The following is an 18,520-nucleotide window of genomic DNA, read 5'->3' on the forward strand; positions in this document are numbered from 1 at the left end:
GTATGGGTATGATACTGATAGACAGAGAGAGAGGGGAGATGTGGGGGTATGAGTATGAGTCTGATAGACAGAGAGAGAGGGGAGATGTGGGGGTATGAGTATGAGACTGATAGACAGAGAGAGGGGAGATGTGGGGGTATGAGTATGATACTGATAGACAGAGAGAGAGGGGAGATGTGGGGGTGTGGGTATGATACTGATAGACAGAGAGAGAGGGGAGATGTGGGGGTAAGAGTATGATACTGATAGACAGAGAGAGAGGGGAGATATGGGAGTATGAGTGTGAGACTGATAGACAGAGAGAGAGGGGAGATGTGGGGGTATGAGTATTAGACTGATAGACAGAGAGAGAGGGGAGATGTGGGGGTATGGGTATGATACTGATAGACAGAGAGAGAGGGGAGATGTGGGGGTATGAGTATGAGACTGATAGACAGAGAGAGAGGGGAGATGTGGGGGTATGGGTATGATACTGATAGACAGAGAGAGAGGGGGGAGATGTGGGGGTATGAGTATGAGTCTGATAGACAGGGAGAGAGGGGAGATGTGGGGGTATGGGTATGATACTGATAGACAGAGAGAGAGGGGAGATGTGGGGGTATGAGTATGAGACTGATAGACAGAGAGAGAGGGGAGATGTGGGGGTATGGGTATGATACTGATAGACAGAGAGAGAGGGGAGATGTGGGGGTATGAGTATGAGTCTGATAGACAGAGAGAGAGGGGAGATGTGGGGGTAAGAGTATGATACTGATAGACAGAGAGAGAGGGGAGATGTGGGAGTATGAGTGTGAGACTGATAGACAGAGAGAGAGGGGTGATGTGGGGGTATGAGTATGAGTCTGATAGACAGAGAGAGAGGGGAGATGTGGGGGTATGAGTATGAGTCTGATAGACAGAGAGAGAGGGGAGATGTGGGGGTATGAGTGTGAGACTGATAGACAGAGAGAGAGGGGAGATGTGGGAGTATGAGTGTGAGACTGATAGACAGAGAGAGAGGGGAGATGTGGGGGTATGGGTATGATACTGATAGACAGAGAGAGAGGGGAGATGTGGGGGTATGAGTATGAGTCTGATAGACAGGGAGAGAGGGGAGATGTGGGGGTATGGGTATGATACTGATAGACAGAGAGAGAGGGGAGATGTGGGGGTATGAGTATGAGACTGATAGACAGAGAGAGAGGGGAGATGTGGGGGTATGAGTCTGATAGACAGAGAGAGGGGAGATGTGGGGTTATGGGTATGATACTGATAGACTGAGAGAGAGGGGAGATGTGGGGTTATGGGTATGATACTGATAGACAGAGAGAGGGGGGAGATGTGGGGGTATGAGTATGAGACTGATAGAAAGAGAGAGAGGGGAGATGTGGGGGTATGGGTATGATACTGATAGACAGAGAGAGAGGGGAGATGTGGGAGTATGAGTGTGAGACTGATAGACAGAGAGAGAGGGGTGATGTGGGGGTATGAGTATGAGTCTGATAGACAGAGAGAGAGGGGAGATGTGGGGGTATGAGTATGAGTCTGATAGACAGAGAGAGAGGGGAGATGTGGGGGTATGAGTGTGAGACTGATAGACAGAGAGAGAGGGGAGATGTGGGGGTATGAGTATGAGTCTGATAGACAGAGAGAGAGGGGAGATGTGGGGGTATGAGTGTGAGACTGATAGACAGAGAGAGAGGGGAGATGTGGGGGTATGAGTATGAGTCTGATAGACAGAGAGAGAGGGGAGATGTGGGGGTAAGAGTATGATACTGATAGACAGAGAGAGAGGGGAGATGTGGGGGTATGGGTATGATACTGATAGACAGAGAGAGAGGGGAGATGTGGGGGTATGAGTATGAGTCTGATAGACAGGGAGAGAGGGGAGATGTGGGGGTATGGGTATGATACTGATAGACAGAGAGAGAGGGGAGATGTGGGGGTATGAGTATGAGACTGATAGACAGAGAGAGAGGGGAGATGTGGGGGAATGGGTATGATACTGATAGACAGAGAGAGAGGGGAGATGTGGGGGTATGGGTATGATACTGATAGACAGAGAGAGAGGGGAGATGTGGGGGTATGAGAATGAGTCTGATAGACAGGGAGAGAGGGGAGATGTGGGGGTATGGGTATGATACTGATAGACAGAGAGAGAGGGGAGATGTGGGGGTATGAGTATGAGACTGATAGACAGAGAGAGAGGGGAGATGTGGGGGTATGGGTATGATACTGATGGACAGAGAGAGGGGGGAGATGTGGGGGTATGAGTATGAGTCTGATAGACAGAGAGAGAGGGGAGATGTGGGGGTATGGGTATGATACTGATAGACAGAGAGAGAGGGGAGATGTGGGGTTATGGGTATGATACTGATAGACAGAGAGAGGGGGGAGATGTGGGGGTATGAGTATGAGACTGATAGAAAGAGAGAGAGGGGAGATGTGGGGGTATGGGTATGATACTGATAGACAGAGAGAGAGGGGAGATGTGGGAGTATGAGTGTGAGACTGATAGACAGAGAGAGAGGGGTGATGTGGGGGTATGAGTATGAGTCTGATAGACAGAGAGAGAGGGGAGATGTGGGGGTATGAGTATGAGTCTGATAGACAGAGAGAGAGGGGAGATGTGGGGGTATGAGTGTGAGACTGATAGACAGAGAGAGAGGGGAGATGTGGGGGTATGAGTATGAGTCTGATAGACAGAGAGAGAGGGGAGATGTGGGGGTATGAGTGTGAGACTGATAGACAGAGAGAGAGGGGAGATGTGGGGGTATGAGTATGAGTCTGATAGACAGAGAGAGAGGGGAGATGTGGGGGTATGAGTATTAGACTGATAGACAGAGAGAGAGGGGAGATGTGGGGGTATGGGTATGATACTGATAGACAGAGAGAGAGGGGAGATGTGGGGGTATGAGTATGAGACTGATAGACAGAGAGAGAGGGGAGATGTGGGGGTATGGGTATGATACTGATAGACAGAGAGAGAGGGGAGATGTGGGGGTATGAGTATGAGTCTGATAGACAGGGAGAGAGGGGAGATGTGGGGGTATGGGTATGATACTGATAGACAGAGAGAGAGGGGAGATGTGGGGGTATGAGTATGAGACTGATAGACAGAGAGAGAGGGGAGATGTGGGGGAATGGGTATGATACTGATAGACAGAGAGAGAGGGGAGATGTGGGGGTATGGGTATGATACTGATAGACAGAGAGAGAGGGGAGATGTGGGGGTATGAGAATGAGTCTGATAGACAGGGAGAGAGGGGAGATGTGGGGGTATGGGTATGATACTGATAGACAGAGAGAGAGGGGAGATGTGGGGGTATGAGTATGAGACTGATAGACAGAGAGAGAGGGGAGATGTGGGGGTATGGGTATGATACTGATGGACAGAGAGAGGGGGGAGATGTGGGGGTATGAGTATGAGTCTGATAGACAGAGAGAGAGGGGAGATGTGGGGGTATGGGTATGAGTCTGATAGACAGAGAGAGAGGGGAGATGTGGGGGTATGAGTATGAGACTGATAGACAGAGAGAGAGGGGAGATGTGGGGGTATGAGTATGAGTCTGATAGACAGAGAGAGAGGGGAGATGTGGGGGTATGAGTATTAGACTGATAGACAGAGAGAGAGGGGAGATGTGGGGGTATGAGTATGAGTCTGATAGACAGAGAGAGAGGGGAGATGTGGGGGTATGGGTATGAGACTGATAGACAGAGAGAGAGGGGAGATGTGGGGGTATGGGTATGAGTCTGATAGACAGAGAGAGAGGGGAGATATGGGGGTATGAGTATGAGACTGATAGTATGTGGAGGTAGAACTTTTACCTCCCTAGTGTTTGTGGTGTGTGTGTGTGTGTGTGTGTGTGTGTGTGTGTGTGTGTGTGTGTGTGTGTGTGTGTGTGTGTGTGTGTGTGTGTGTGTGTGTGTGTGTGTGTGTGTGTGTGTGTGTGTGTGTGTGTGTGTGTGTGTTTGTGTGTGTGTGCGTGTGTGTGCGCGTGTGTGCGTGCATTTATGTGTGTGCGTATGTGTATTTATGTGTGTGTGTATTTATGTGTGTGTGTGCGTGTATTTATGTGTGTGCGTGCGTGTATTTATGTGTGTGTGTGCGTGCATTTAAGCGTGTGTGTGTGTGTGTCTGTGTATGTGTGTACGCATGTGTGTGTGTGTGTGTGTGGTGAGCAGGAAGAGTTATCTCTTCCCTCCCAGTGTGTGTGCAGGATGTAGCAGCAGGGCTGTAGGAGCAGGGCTGTACTCTGGCATAGGGGGGAGTAGCAGGGCTGTAGCACCAGGACTGTAGCAGCAGGGCTGTACTCTGGCATAGGGGGGAGTAGCAGGGCTGTAGCAGCAGGGCTGTACTCTGGCATAGGGGGGAGTAGCAGGGCTGTAGCAGCAGGGCTGTACTCTGGCATAGGGGGGAGTAGCAGGGCTGTAGCAGCAGGGCTGTACTCTGGCATAGGGGGGAGTAGCAGGGCTGTAGCAGCAGGGCTGTACTCTGGCATAGGGGGGAGTAGCAGGGCTGTAGCAGCAGGGCTGTACTCTGGCATAGGGGGGAGTAGCAGGGCTGTAGCAGCAGGGCTGTACTCTGGCATAGGGGGGAGTAGCAGGGCCACACAGAAAAACATGCATTAAAGATGAGCCCTGCTCACACCAGCTACACACGCTGATCCACATGAATGAGACAGACCGACTGACCTCCACAGGGGAACAGTGGCCTTAAAATCTCCACCACCCCCAAACACACCTCACACACACTCCGTCCAGCCCTAGAACTGTTAGAGCAGCCACACACTCCGTCCAGCCCTAGAACTGTTAGAGCAGCCACACACTCCATCCAGCCCTAGAACTGTTAGAGCAGCCACACACTCCGTCCAGCCCTAGAACTGTTAGAGCAGCCACACACTCCGTCCAGCCCTAGAACTGTTAGAGCAGCCACACACTCCATCCAGCCCTAGAACTGTTAGAGAAGCCACACACTCCGTCCAGCCCTAGAACTGTTACAGCAGCCATACACTCCATCCAGCCCTAGAACTGTTAGAGCAGCCACACACTCCGTCCAGCCCTAGACCTGTTAGAGCAGCCACACACTCCATCCAGCCCTAGAACTGTTACAGCAGCCACACACTCCGTCCAGCCCTAGAACTGTTAGAGCAGCCACACACTCCATCCAGCCCTAGAACTGTTAGAGCAGCCACACACTCCATCCAGCCCTAGAACTGTTACAGCAGCCACACACTCCGTCCAGCCCTAGAACTGTTACAGCAGCCACACACTCCATCCAGCCCTAGAACTGTTAGAGCAGCCACACACTCCATACAGCCCTAGAACTGTTACAGCAGCCACACACTCCATCCAGCCCTAGAACTGTTAGAGCAGCCACACACTCCATCCAGTCCTAGAACTGTTACAGCAGCCACACACTCCGTCCAGCCCTAGAACTGTTACAGCAGCCACACACTCTATCCAGCCCTAGAACTGTTAGAGCAGCCACACACTCCATCCAGCCCTAGAACTGTTAGAGCAGCCACACACTCCATCCAGCCCTAGAACTGTTACAGCAGCCACACACTCCATCCAGCCCTAGAACTGTTAGAGCAGCCACACACTCCATCCAGCCCTAGAACTGTTAGAGCAGCCACACACTCCGTCCAGCCCTAGAACTGTTAGAGCAGCCACACACTCCATCCAGCCCTAGAACTGTTAGAGCAGCCACACACTCCGTCCAGCCCTAGAACTGTTAGAGCAGCCACACACTCCATCCAGCCCTAGAACTGTTACAGCAGCCACACACTCCATACAGCTCTAGAACTGTTACAGCAGCCACACACTCCATCCAGCCCTAAAACTGTTACAGCAGCCACACACTCCATCCAGCCCTAGAACTGTTACAGCAGCCACACACTCCGTCCAGCCCTAGAGCTGTTACAGCAGCCAAACACTCCATTCCACTGGATCAGTGGAAACGCGTTCTCTCGAGTGATGAATCACGCTTCACTATCTGGCAGTCCGACGGATTAATCTGGGTTTGGCGGATGCCAGGGGAACACCACTTGCCCCAATGCATAGTACCAACTGTAAAGTTTGGTGGAGAAGGTATAATGGTCTGGGGCTGTTTTTCATGGTTCAGGGTCTACCGGAGTAAGAAAATCTCTATGTTCCTCCCCTTCTCTCTCCCTCTCCCTCCTTTTCTCTTCCTTCCTCCCCCTCTCTACCCCTCTTTCTCTGTTCTTCCCAGCGTCCCCATCCAGGCAGGAGCTTGAGAGAGATAGTCTGATGTAATGTAGCCAGCAGTACTATCACACACTGCCTTTGAAACAAGGCACACAGCAGAGCACAGAGAAAATCTGCTTTCATCCAAACTCTGTTACCTCATTCTGTCTCTCAAAACACGAGAGAACAGAAGAAGGGTGAACAAAGAGAAGGGAGGAGAAAGAAAGAAAGAAAGAAGAGATCAACGTTGTAATGCAAGTAGAGGTGGGGCAGAAGAGTCATACAGATCAGAACCCACCATGTTCCTCCACTGTACCAGACACAGAATGGAAGTAGCAGTCCCAGTCTCCCGCTCCCAGTCTCCCGCTCCCAGTCTCCTGCTCCCAGTCTCCTTTTCCCAGTCTCCCGCTCCCAGTCTCCCGCTCCCAGTTTCCCGCTCCCAGTCTCCCACTCCCAGTCTCCCGCTCCCAGTCTCCCGCTCCCAGTCTCCCGCTCCAGTCTCCCGCTCCCAGTCTCCCGCTCCCAGTCTCCCGCTCCAGTCTCCCGCTCCCAGTCTCCCGCTCCCAGTCTCCCGCTCCAGTCTCCCGCTCCCAGTCTCCCGCTCCCAGTCTCCCGCTCCAGTCTCTCACTCCCAGTCTCCCACTCCCAGTCTCCCGCTCCCAGTCTCCCACTCCCAGTCTCCCACTCCCAGTCTCCCGCTCCCAGTCTCCCGCTCCAGTCTCCCGCTCCCAGTCTCCCGCTCCCAGTCTCCCGCTCCAGTCTCTCACTCCCAGTCTCCTCTTCCCAGTCTCCCACTCCCAGTCTCCCGCTCCCAGTCTCCCGCTCCCAGTCTCCCGCTCCCAGTCTCCCGCTCCCAGTCTCCCGCTCCCAGTCTCCCGCTCCAGTCTCTCACTCCCAGTCTCCTCTTCCCAGTCTCTCACTCCCAGTCTCCCGCTCCAGTCTCCCGCTCCCAGTCTCCCGCTCCCAGTCTCCCGCTCTCAGTCTCCCGCGCCAGTCTCCCGCTCCCAGTCTCCCGCTCTCAGTCTCCCGCTCCAGTCTCCCGCTCCCAGTCTCCCGCTCCCAGTCTTCCGCTCCCAGTCTCCTCTTCCCAGTCTCCCGCTCCCAGTCTCCTCTTCCCAGTCTCCCGCTCCCAGTCTCCTCTTCCCAGTCTCCCGCTCCCAGTCTCCTCTTCCCAGTCTCCCGCTCCCAGTCTCCCGCTCCCAGTCTCCTCTTCCCAGTCTCCCGCTCCCAGTCTCCCGCTCCCAGTCTCCCGCCTCCAGTCTCCTCTTCCCAGTCTCCCGCTCCCAGTCTCCCGCTCCCAGTCTCCTCTTCCCAGTCTCCCGTTCCCAGTCTCCCGCTCCCAGTCTCCTCTTCCCAGTCTCCCGCTCCCAGTCTCCTCTTCCCAGTCTCCCGCTCCCAGTCTCCCGCTCCCAGTCTCCTTTTCCCAGTCTCCCGCTTCCAGTCTCCTCTTCCCAGTCTCCCGCTCCCAGTCTCCCGCTCCCAGTCTCCCGCTCCCAGTCTCCCGCTCCCAGTCTCCCGCTCCCATTCTCCTCTTCCCAGTCTCCCGCTCCCAGTCTCCCGCTCCCAGTGTCCCGCTCCCAGTCTCCCGCTCCCAGTCTCCTCTTCCCAGTCTCCCGCTCCCAGTCTCCCGCTCCCAGTCTCCCGCTCCCAGTCTCCTCTTCCCAGTCTCCCGCTCCCAGTCTCCCGCTCCCAGTCTCCCGCTCCCAGTCTTCCGCTGCCAGTCTCCTCTTCCCAGTCTCCCGCTCCCAGTCTCCTCTTCCCAGTCTCCCGCTCCCAGTCTCCCGCTCCCAGTCTCCCGCTCCCAGTCTCCCGCTCCCAGTCTTCCGCTCCCAGTCTCCTCTTCCCAGTCTCCCGCTCCCAGTCTCCTCTTCCCAGTCTCCCGCTCCCAGTCTCCCGCTCCCAGTCTCCCGCTCCCAGTCTCCTCTTCCCAGTCTCCCGCTCCCAGTCTCCTCTTCCCAGTCTCCCGCTCCCAGTCTCCCACTCCCAGTCTCCCGCTCCCATTCTCCTCTTCCCAGTCTCCCGCTCCCAGTCTCCCGCTCCCAGTCTCCCGCTCCCAGTCTCCTCTTCCCAGTCTCCCGCTCCCAGTCTCCCACTCCCAGTCTCCCGCTCCCATTCTCCTCTTCCCAGTCTCCCGCTCCCAGTCTCCCGCTCCCAGTCTCCCGCTCCCAGTCTCCCGCTCCCAGTCTCCCGCTCCCAGTCTCCCGCTCCCAGTCTCCCGCTCCCAGTCTCCCGCTCCAGTCTCCCGCTCCCAGTCTCCCGCTCCCAGTCTCCCGCTCCAGTCTCCCGCTCCCATTCTCCTCTTCCCAGTCTCCCGCTCCCAGTCTCCCGCTCCCAGTCTCCCGCTCCCAGTCTCCCGCTCCAGTCTCCACCCCTCACTGATACTAACTCCCTGTATCTCCATGGCCATTCTAAACAAGGCAGTGCTATTGTTGAAGGTGTCCCCTATCTATAACGCTTTGTGTGTGTGTGTGTGTGTGTGTGTGTGTGTGTGTGTGTGTGTGTGTGTGTGTGTGTGTGTGTGTGTGTGTGTGTGTGTGTGTGTGTGTCTGTGTCTGTGTCTGTGTCTGTGTCTGTGTCTGTGTCTGTGTCTGTGTCTGTGTCTGTGTCTGTGTGTGTGTGTGTGTGTGTGTGTCAAATCAAATCTTATTTGTCACATACACATGGTTAGCAGATGTTAATGCGCGTGTAGCGAAATGCTTGTGCTTCTAGTTCCGACAGTGCAGTAATATCTAACAAGTAATCTAACAATTTCACGACAACTACCTTATACACACAAATGTAAAGGAATGAATAAGAATATGTACATAAAAATATATATGGATGAGCGATGGCAGAACGGCATAGGCATAGGATGAGTAGTGTAGGGTATGTAAACATTATATAAAGTGGCATAGTTTAAAGTAACTAGTGATACATGTATTACACCAAATGTTTAATTTTTAAAGTGGCTAAAGATTGAGTCAGTATGTTGGCAGCAGCCACTCAATGTTAGTGATGGCTGTTTAACAGTCTGATGGCCTTGATATAGAAGCTGTTTTTCAGTCTCTCGGTCCCAGCTTTGATGCAGCTGTACTGACCTCGCCTTCTGGATGATAGCGTGGTGAACAGGCAGTGGCTCGGGTGGTTGTTGTCTTTGATGATCTTTTTGGCCTTCCTGTGACATCGGGTGGTGTAGGTGTCCTGGAGAGCAGGTAGTTTGCCCCCGGTGATGCGTTGTGCAGACCTCACTACCCTCTGGAGAGCCTTACGGTTGTGGGCGGAGCAGTTGCCGTACCAGGCGGTGATACAGCCTGACAGGATGCTCTCGATTGTGCATCTGTAAAAGTTTATGAGTGTTTTTGGTGACAAGCCGAATTTCTTCAGCCTCCTGAGGTTGAAGAGGCGCTGTTGCGCCTTCTTCACCACGCTGTCTGTGTAGGTGAACCATTTCAGTTTGTCTGTGATGTGTACGCCGAGGAACTTTCCACCTTCTCCACTACTGTCCCGTCGATGTGGATAGGGAGGTGCTCCCTCTGCTGTTTCCTGAAGTCCACGATCATCTCCTTTGTTTTGTTGACGTTGAGGCCCTCACCTCCTCCCTGTAGGCCGTCTCGTCGTTGTTGGTAATCAAGCCTACCACTGTAGTGTCGTCTGCAAACTTAATGATTGAGTTGGAGGCGTGCATGGCCCCGCAGTCATGGGTGAACAGGGAGTACAGGAGAGGGCTGAGAACGCACCCTTGTGGGGCCCCAGTGTTGAGGATCAGTGGGGTGGAGATGTTGTTTCCTACCCTCACCACCTGGGGGGCGGCCCGTCAGGAAGTCCAGGACCCAGTTGCACAGGTTGGGGTCGAGACACAGGGTCTCGAGCTTAATGATGAGTTTGGAGAGTACTATGGTGTTAAATGCTGAGCTGTAGTCGATGAACAGCATTCTTACATAGGTATTCCTCTTGTCCAGATGGGTTAGGGCAGTGTGCAGTGTGATTGCGATTGCGTTGTCTGTGGACCTATTGGGACGGTAAGCAAATTGGAGTGGGTCTAGGGTGTCAGGTAGGGTGGAGGTGATATGATCCTTGACTAGTCTCTCAAAGCACTTCATGATGACGGAGGTGAGTGCTAAGGGGCGATAGTCGTTCAGCTCAGTTACCTTAGCGTTCTTGGGAACTGGAACAATGGTGGCCCTCTTGAAGTATGTGGGAACAGCAGACTGGGATAAGGATTGATTGAATATGTCCGTAAACACACCAGCCAGCTGGTCTGCGCATGCTCTGACGACGCGGCTAGTGATGCCGTCTGGGCAGGCAGCCTTGCGAGGGTTAACACGTTTAAATGCTTTACTCACTTTGGCTGCTCGCCGCAGCCAACAGAGAGAGGCCCAAGAGAGCCCGCAGGTTTTGGTAGCGGGCCGTGTCTTTGGCAATGTATTGTCCTAAAAGCGAGCAAAGAAGTTGTTTAGTTTGTCTGGGAGCAGGACATCGTGGTCCGCGACGGGGCTGGTTTTCTTTTTGTAATCCGTGATTGACTGTAGACCCTGCCACATGCCTCTCGTGTTTGAGCCGTTGAATTGCGACTCTACTTTGTCTTTATACTGACACTTAGCTTGTTTGATTGCCTTGCGGAGGGAATAGCTACACTGATTGTATTCTGTTATGTTTTTCTGGTCGCCTTGCCCTGATTAAAAGCAGTGGTTTGCGCTTTCAGTTTTGCACAAATGCTGCCATCAATCCATGGCAGCATTTCTGGTTGGGGAAGGTTTTAATAGGTGCTGTGGGTACAACATCACCGATGCACTTGCTAATAAACTCGCTCACAGAATCAGCGTATTCATCAACGTTATTGTCCGCCGCTATGCAGAACATATCTCAGTCCACGTGATCTAAGCAATCTTGAAGCGTGGGATCAGATTGGTCGGACCAGCGTTGAACAGACCTGAGCATGGGCGTTTCCTGTTTTAGTTTCTGTCTATAGGCTGGGAGCAACAAAATGGAGTCGTGGTCAGATTTTCCGAAAGGAGGGCGGGGCAAGGCTTTGTATGCGTCGCAGAAGTTAGAGTAACAATGGTCCAGGATTTTTTCCGCCCGGGTAGCGCATTTGATATGCTGATCAAATTTAGGGAGTCTTGTTTTCAGATTAGCCTTGTTAAAATCCTCAGCTACAATGAATGCAGCCTCAGGATATGTGGTTTCCAGTTTACATAGAGTCCAATGAAGTTCATTCAGGGCCATCGATGTGTCTGCTTGGGGTGAATATATACGGCTGTGATTATAATCGAAGAGAATTCTCTTGGTAGATAATGCGGTCGACATTTGATTGTAAGGAATTCTAGGTCAGGTGAGCAAAAGAACTTAAATTCCTGTATGTTGTTATGATCACACCACGCCTCGTTAATCATAAGGCATACACCCCCCGCCCCTCTTCTTACCAGAGAGATGCTTGTTTCTGTCGGCGCGATGCGTGAAGAAACCAGGTGGCTGTACCGACTCTGATAGCGTGTCTCGAGTGAGCATGTTTCCGTGAAGCAAAGAACGTTACAATCTCTGATGTCTCTCTGGAAGGCAACCCTTGCTCGGATTTCGTCTACCTTGTTGTCAAGAGACTGGACGTTGGCGAGTAGTAAACTCGGGAGCGGTGCGTGATGTGCCCGTCTACGGAGCCTGACCAGAAGACCGCTTCTTCTGCCCCTCCTGCGGCGCCGTTGTTTTGGGTCGCCGGCTGGGATCCGATCCATTGTCCTGCGCTTCAGGAAAGTAGTTTTCCTGGTCGTAATGTTGGTAAGTTGACGTTGCTCTTATATCCAATAATTCCTCCCGGCTGTATGTAATAAGACTTAAGATTTCCTGGAGTAAAAGTGTAAGAAATAATACATAGAAAAACTAAATACTGCATAGTTTCCTAAGAACGCAAAGCGAGGCGGCCATCTCTGTCGGCGCCGGTTGTGTGTGTGTGTGTGTGTGTGTGTGTGTGTGTGTGTGTGTGTGTGTGTGTGTGTGTGTGTGTGTGTGTGTGTGTGTGTGTGTGTGTGTGTGTGTGTGTGTGTGTGTGTGTGTGTGTGTGTGTGTGTATGAACTGAAACAATGGCTCTCTCTTCTCAATGTAATTATATGTGAATACAATAGTGTGTAATTGTTCTCTTTTCTTGAAGGTGTTCCCTGCACATTGTCACTTTTACTGCTGAAGGACATTAGCGCAAGGGCACATTGCAACCAGCACACAATGTGAATGCGGCGCTTTTGAAGATTCTCCTCTGTGTGTCTGGGCAGCAAGGGAGGGAGGGAGAGAGGGATGGTTGACATGGAGCATCATTACCATACAGTAGACATAGGATTACAGCTAAATGGACTTCTCCCTGAGGAGGTGACACCACACGCCCACAGCAGCGGAGAGCAGCACCTCCATCAGAGGTTAATGAGTCAGTAATTAGTGTTGTTCTGGAGCAAACAGGGCAGCAGTGAGATGCACACTTCATACACTGCATCAAACCACAGTTCTACTACTGTCTACCCCCCTGCCTCCTGTATACACACTACAAAGGCAACTAAGGGTGTGTGTGTGTGTGTGTGTGTGTGTGTGTGTGTGTGTGTGTGTGTGTGTGTGTGTGTGTGTGTGTGTGTGTGTGTGTGTGTGTGCGTGCGCGTGCGAGTGCGTGTGTGTGTGTGTGTGGTGTGTGTGTAAAACGTTGTCAGTATTCTGACCTTGTACAACAGATAGTCCAGGACAGGTGCACAGCAGCAACAGCAGGGTTGACGTAGGATTGGGTGTTGTGTTTATAAGTGTGGTGTGTGTGTGTGTGTGTTATATAGAGAGCATAGAGGCATTTAGAGTGTGTCTGCACTAGAGGTCTTCATGGATCCACCTGTACCTGAATACCCGAGACCTGATCCGGGACCCAAGCAGGTCCGGATCCAGAATTCTAAATAATCACGGGTCTGGGTCGGATCTGATTGTCACGGGTCTCGTGTGTAATTTTAACTGACTTGTCTGGAAGGACCCATACAGATCCGAACACAACTGCTGTAGTCGAGAGAGAAGTTTATCATTTATGCTGCTGCTCTTTGCTTTCACGAGAGTGGTGTACGTAACTTGTAGTTGTTGGCCAATCATAAGTCATCAAAGCGGCAATAGGCTACAGTCATAAAGCTTCCATATGTGGGGCAGAAAATAGGAGATATCTACTGACTGAAAAATGGAATTAAAATGATGGAATTAAAAGTTAAAGGATAGGCTACAACAACCACGAGCCAACAGGTAGGCTGCTACTTCATATTCTGAATGGAGTCAGTTGTTATTTGGAATTGTAGGACGAGAAAGATAATGTAGCATCAATTAGCCTAGCTAGCTGCTAGCTAGCTAGCATAACTAGCTTCTCCCGGTTTAAAGCAGTAAAGACAAGTACTACGTAATCATGTTGAATGATAAATAACCGAGCTATGGCAGCTTTAGTCGACTATAGCGCAAGTTGGCTTGGTTGGTTGCTGTCTCTCGTCTCTCCCTCCCTATTCCCTGTTCCGTGTCACTCGGTAACAGTAGCGTACACACACAGCACGGCCCCTGCTAGAACGTCACCTCGCTTTAACTTAAAATTTGCTTAATATGTACTTTTCTGCTGCTTCCCTCACTCGGATTGGACCGGGTCTGGATTCTACCAGGTCTATACAGAACAGATTTAGTTCCATTCGGAATGGGTCTCCATAGGAACGCCCCAGGTCAAATTCGAAACGGGTCTCTATATTTTACTTTTTGGACCCGTGAAGGCCTCTAGTCTGCAGCTATATGAGTGTATAACAGGGAGACAGGGTGTGGAGAGCGAGAAAGAGAAAAAGACAGAAAGAGGGAGAGAGTGTAGAAACAAGATAAGTATTTGTGTGCCTCTGTAGAGAATGGAAATGGAGAAGTGTTTAATTAACTTTTCAGATGACAAAGCAATTAACGGTCATCATGCTGAGAGAGAGAGAGAGAGAGAGAGAGAGAGAGAGAGATAGAGAGAGAGAGAGAGAGAGAGAGGGAGAGACGGAGAGAGGGGAGAGAGAGAGTTAGAGAGAGAGAAATAGAGAGGGAGGGAGAAGGAAATAGAGAGATGGAAAGAGAGAGAGAGAGGGAAAGAGAGAGAGGGGGACAGTGGTACAGAGAAATTATACAGAACACATGCACATTTACCTCACTTCTCTCTCTCTCACCCCGTCTCTCTCTTTCTCACCCTGTCTCTCTCTATCTCTCACCCTGTCTCTCTCACCCTGTCTCTCTCTCTCTCTCTCTCTCTCTGTCTCTCTCTCTCTCTCTCCCTCTCTCTGACCCTGTTTCTCTCTCTCTCTCACCCCGTCTCTCTCTCTAGCCTCTACTACAATATTGAAATTCCTCCAGCGTTTCAGCCAAATTTGAGCTGCCTGCTTACTACTAAATCAGTGGAAAACGGAGCAAAACAGTGTTTAACCTTCTGTCTCCCCCTCCCTCATTCCCTCCCTCTCTCTCTCTCTGTCTCTCACTCCATCCATTTCTCCTTTCCTCTATCTTAGGGAAATTAGGGAATGAACCATGGGTTCCCTCAGGACATCACAGATAGAACGTAATCTCAACCAATCAGATGACAGATCTGATTAACCACTTAACCAAGCTATGAACAGAGGAGAGCTGATAGGGAGAGAAAGAGATTAAATAAACGTGCAAAGGAGAGGAGAAGCGAGATTGAAGATGAAGAGAGACAATTGAAGAGAGGAAAGAGGAAGGAGAAAAGAACAGAGCGAAGAACAAGTCATTATTCTCCGAGATCAGCCTGTCATCTCATCTCGGTCCCCTATAGCCCTCTAGTCTCTCCCCTACTCCTCTCCTCTCCTCCTCGTCACCATCTGTCTCCCTCCCTCTCTGTCAGAATGCTGATCCATATTCCAGGGTTTTTCAGTAACAATAGAAGCAGTTGTAAATAATCCTACAGAGAATGACATGTTCCCCAGGCCAACACACACCACACACACACACACACACACACACACACACACACACACACACACACACACACACACACACACACACACACACACACACACACACACACACACACACTGCAACAGTAAACACTCCACACATTGCCTGAAATCTCACCACATAATAGATGTTAGCATAACGTAAGAGAATATTTTTTTGAGAAAAGAGATAGGTTGAGAAAGAGAGTGTATGAAAGAAAAAGACACAGGCATTCTGCTCCATGAACAGACAAATGACATGACAGGGAGATGAAGTCAAAAGACTGGGAGTAAGAGAGAGGGAGGAGAAACGAGAGAGAGAGAGAGAAAAGCAGCTAAAAGGAAGTGTAAATTACAATACCAGATGCATGCTGGTCTCCTGCAGAGTGCAGAAATCAGTGTGAATATGTATTCAGCTGCTGCTTCCTCTCCTTCTGTCCCACACTTTGTTACTCTCACTGTGTTCCTCTCTCTCTCTCTTTATTTTTCTCTCTCTCTCTCTCTCTCTCTCGAAGGAAGCAGCCAGTCAGAGGATTGGCACCTACCATAGGAGCTCACGTAAGCAGGTGAGAGAAGAGGGAGATGATGTAGAGGTAGAGAGAGAGGGGACAGGAAGGTAGATGCCTTAAGGGACAAACACACCCTTATAGAAGGAAAGAGAGAAAGAAAGGCTAGCCTTCACCCAGGTTCTAAAGAGATAGATTTAGAGAGCAGAGCTGCCACACACGTCTATCCCTGTCTCTCCCTCTTTCGTGTGTTATATTTCTCTCTCTCCCCACCATCCCTATGTCCCTCTCTCTCTTTCACCCTCTCTAACACTGTTACACAGAGAGAGAGAGAGAGAGAGAGAGAGAGAGAGAGAGAGAGAGAGAGAGAGAGAGAGAGAGAGAGAGAGAGAGAGAGAGAGAGAGAGACCATCATGCTCATTGGTGTAGAACAGCAGCGTCTAAGTGGCCATTAAGTAAACAGACAGTAGCTAAAAACTCTCAGAACTATTTGGGCCTGTCCCTGTACCCATTACATCTTGATGAGGTATTTTATAGTGCTTTATAATGGGGAATCATAGAGCTGCTAGACAGTTAGGACTCTACATGAGGACACCAGCCAACACTTCCCAGACAGGGATAGCATGGATAGCAGGAGGAGTGGTTAAACACGCCTTTCTCTCCTCTCCTCTCCTTTTCTCTCCTCTACTTCCCATTCCTCCTATCCTGTAGAATCTTTCTTTTCCTCTCCTCCCCATCTCAGTCCCCTGGAGGTGTGGTGCAGGTGTGGTGATGGTTATTGTGGTGATGGTTTTATTGATCAGCTGATGGTGTAGAGAGGTAGATTATAGCCCTGGGTGTAGAGGATTCAGCTGATACAGAGAGACGAGGGGATCACACATTGATAACATACCCAAACTGCACTATTTCAAGTGGAACTGACAGCGTTTTAACTCCTTTGCAGATCACAGGAGGTTGGTGGCACCTTAATTGGGGAGGACGGGCTCTTGGTAATGGCTGGAGCAAAATAAGTGGAAATGGTATAAATACATCAACACATGGTTTCCATTCGCTCCGTTCCAACCATTATTATGAGCCACCCTCCCCTCAGCAGCCTCCACTGTTGCAGAAACAAACAGACAATCATAATATCAGTAAAAAATGTCAAATTCACAGTTAATGCTACACAACCAGGTTTTAAAAATAGGTTACATTTGACTCAATTCCATGACAATAAGGCATTGTTGGCAGAATTCCCCAACACATTTCTTGGTAGTCCAAAAAATATTGCTACCAGCTGGCCTGGTCCATTGTTTTCTGCCTCCACCCACTCAGGATACATTTCAGTTTCAATGACTCAAGGTTTTGGACAAAAACGTACAAATGTAACTAAGGCTGGGAATGTCACTATCAGGGCACAAGGCGAGCCCCAGATGCAGACACAGGAGGCAGATGGTTTGAGTCTGAAAATGTATTAAACAATCCAAAAGGGGTAGGCAAGAGAATTGTCGTGCACGTCAAAACCAGTTCAGAGTCCAAGAGGTACAGAGTGGCAGGCATGCTCGAAGTCAGGGCAGGCAGAATAGTCAGGCAGGCGGGTACGGAGTCCAGAAAATAGGCAAGGGTCAAAACACCGGGAGCAAAAGAGAATAGAAGCAGGATACGGGAAAAACGCTGTTTGACTTGAAAAACATACAAGACGAACTGGCACAGAGAGACAGGAAACACAGGGATATATACACCAGGGATAATAAGCGACACCTGGAGGGGGTGGAGACAATCACAAGGACAGGTGAAACAGATCAGGGTGTGACAGTCAATACAATAGTGATGGACTTTCAAAGTATTTTCGGAGAGCCGGTGTCGTTTGGTTAGCTAGTAAGAAATGTGATCGCTTTGCTAGCTTGCTACAGTATGCTGAACTTGAACAGCTGTTCTCCACAGTTAGCATGCATCTCTCAGTTATTTGCATATAGGCCTACTGTAGCTCTGGTTGGCTATGGTGCACCTGTCTGTGTAGAGTCCTGTCCTGTCCTGGACAAGACAGACATGTTTTTATTAGGTTTTATATACTGCAGTGTCTATTAATTGTCCAAACGCACAGAATGTTCACAAACGCCTTACTGTACGACATTCCCTAATATTCTATGAAAGTATGAAAACATGAAAATGACCAAATCTAAGTGCTCTCTTGTCAGAAACCTTTACCAAAAAAGCGTCATATTGTTCCTGGGGATTTCATGTTGCTAAAACGCTGTCAGTTCCACTTTAAAAACATAGTGTACATCAGAGAGAAAATACACATGTGAAAATATACACACAAATAGAATTCCTAAACACAGAAAGTGTGTTTCCATGTTATCCACGTCAACCTACATATCCTCATCTCACAGTGGCTTCAAAGCTCACACTGTCCATTATACACACACAACTTCAACGCTCACACTGCCCATTATACACACAACTTCAACACTCACACTGCCCATTATACACACAACTTCAACGCTCACACTGCCCATTATATACACACAACTTCAACACTCACACTGCCCATTATACACACACAACTTCAACGCTCACACTGTCCATTATATACACACAACTTCAACACTCACACTGTCCATTATACACACACAACTTCAACTCTCACACTGTCCATTATATACACACAACTTCAACGCAATGGGATTCCTCTTGGCTAAGAAGTCATTCCTCAACACACAATTACAAATATATATACACACACACACACATTAACATGCTAGTAGGCTGTCCATAGTGTGATCAGAAATCGTTTCTCTTCTCTCTCCACCCCTTCATCTCTCATTGCTCCTTTTCTCATTTGGAGGGTGAAGAGATGAGACACTCATCACACATAGCAAACGAGAGGATGACCTCTCTTCTGTTTCATC

General features: G+C 50.2%; 1 protein-coding gene across 3 annotated transcripts in view; it reads right to left on the bottom strand.

The window, feature by feature from the left end:
• Window positions 1-18,520, bottom strand: part of LOC129832151 (schwannomin-interacting protein 1-like) — a 222,254-nt gene that overhangs the window by 170,152 nt on the left and 33,582 nt on the right. The window contains exon 1 of one of the 3 annotated variants that reach the window (XM_055895954.1): window positions 15,485-15,508. The exons of the other annotated variants lie outside the window; for them this stretch is intronic. Coding sequence (XP_055751929.1) covers window positions 15,485-15,493 — 9 coding nt within the window. The 5' untranslated portion in view covers window positions 15,494-15,508. Of the gene's footprint in view, window positions 1-15,484; window positions 15,509-18,520 lie in introns of those variants that run through there. 3 annotated transcript variants of the gene reach the window in all.

This window comes from Salvelinus fontinalis, chromosome 33, assembly GCF_029448725.1.
Source record: "Salvelinus fontinalis isolate EN_2023a chromosome 33, ASM2944872v1, whole genome shotgun sequence".
Lineage (NCBI taxonomy): Eukaryota > Metazoa > Chordata > Actinopteri > Salmoniformes > Salmonidae > Salvelinus > Salvelinus fontinalis.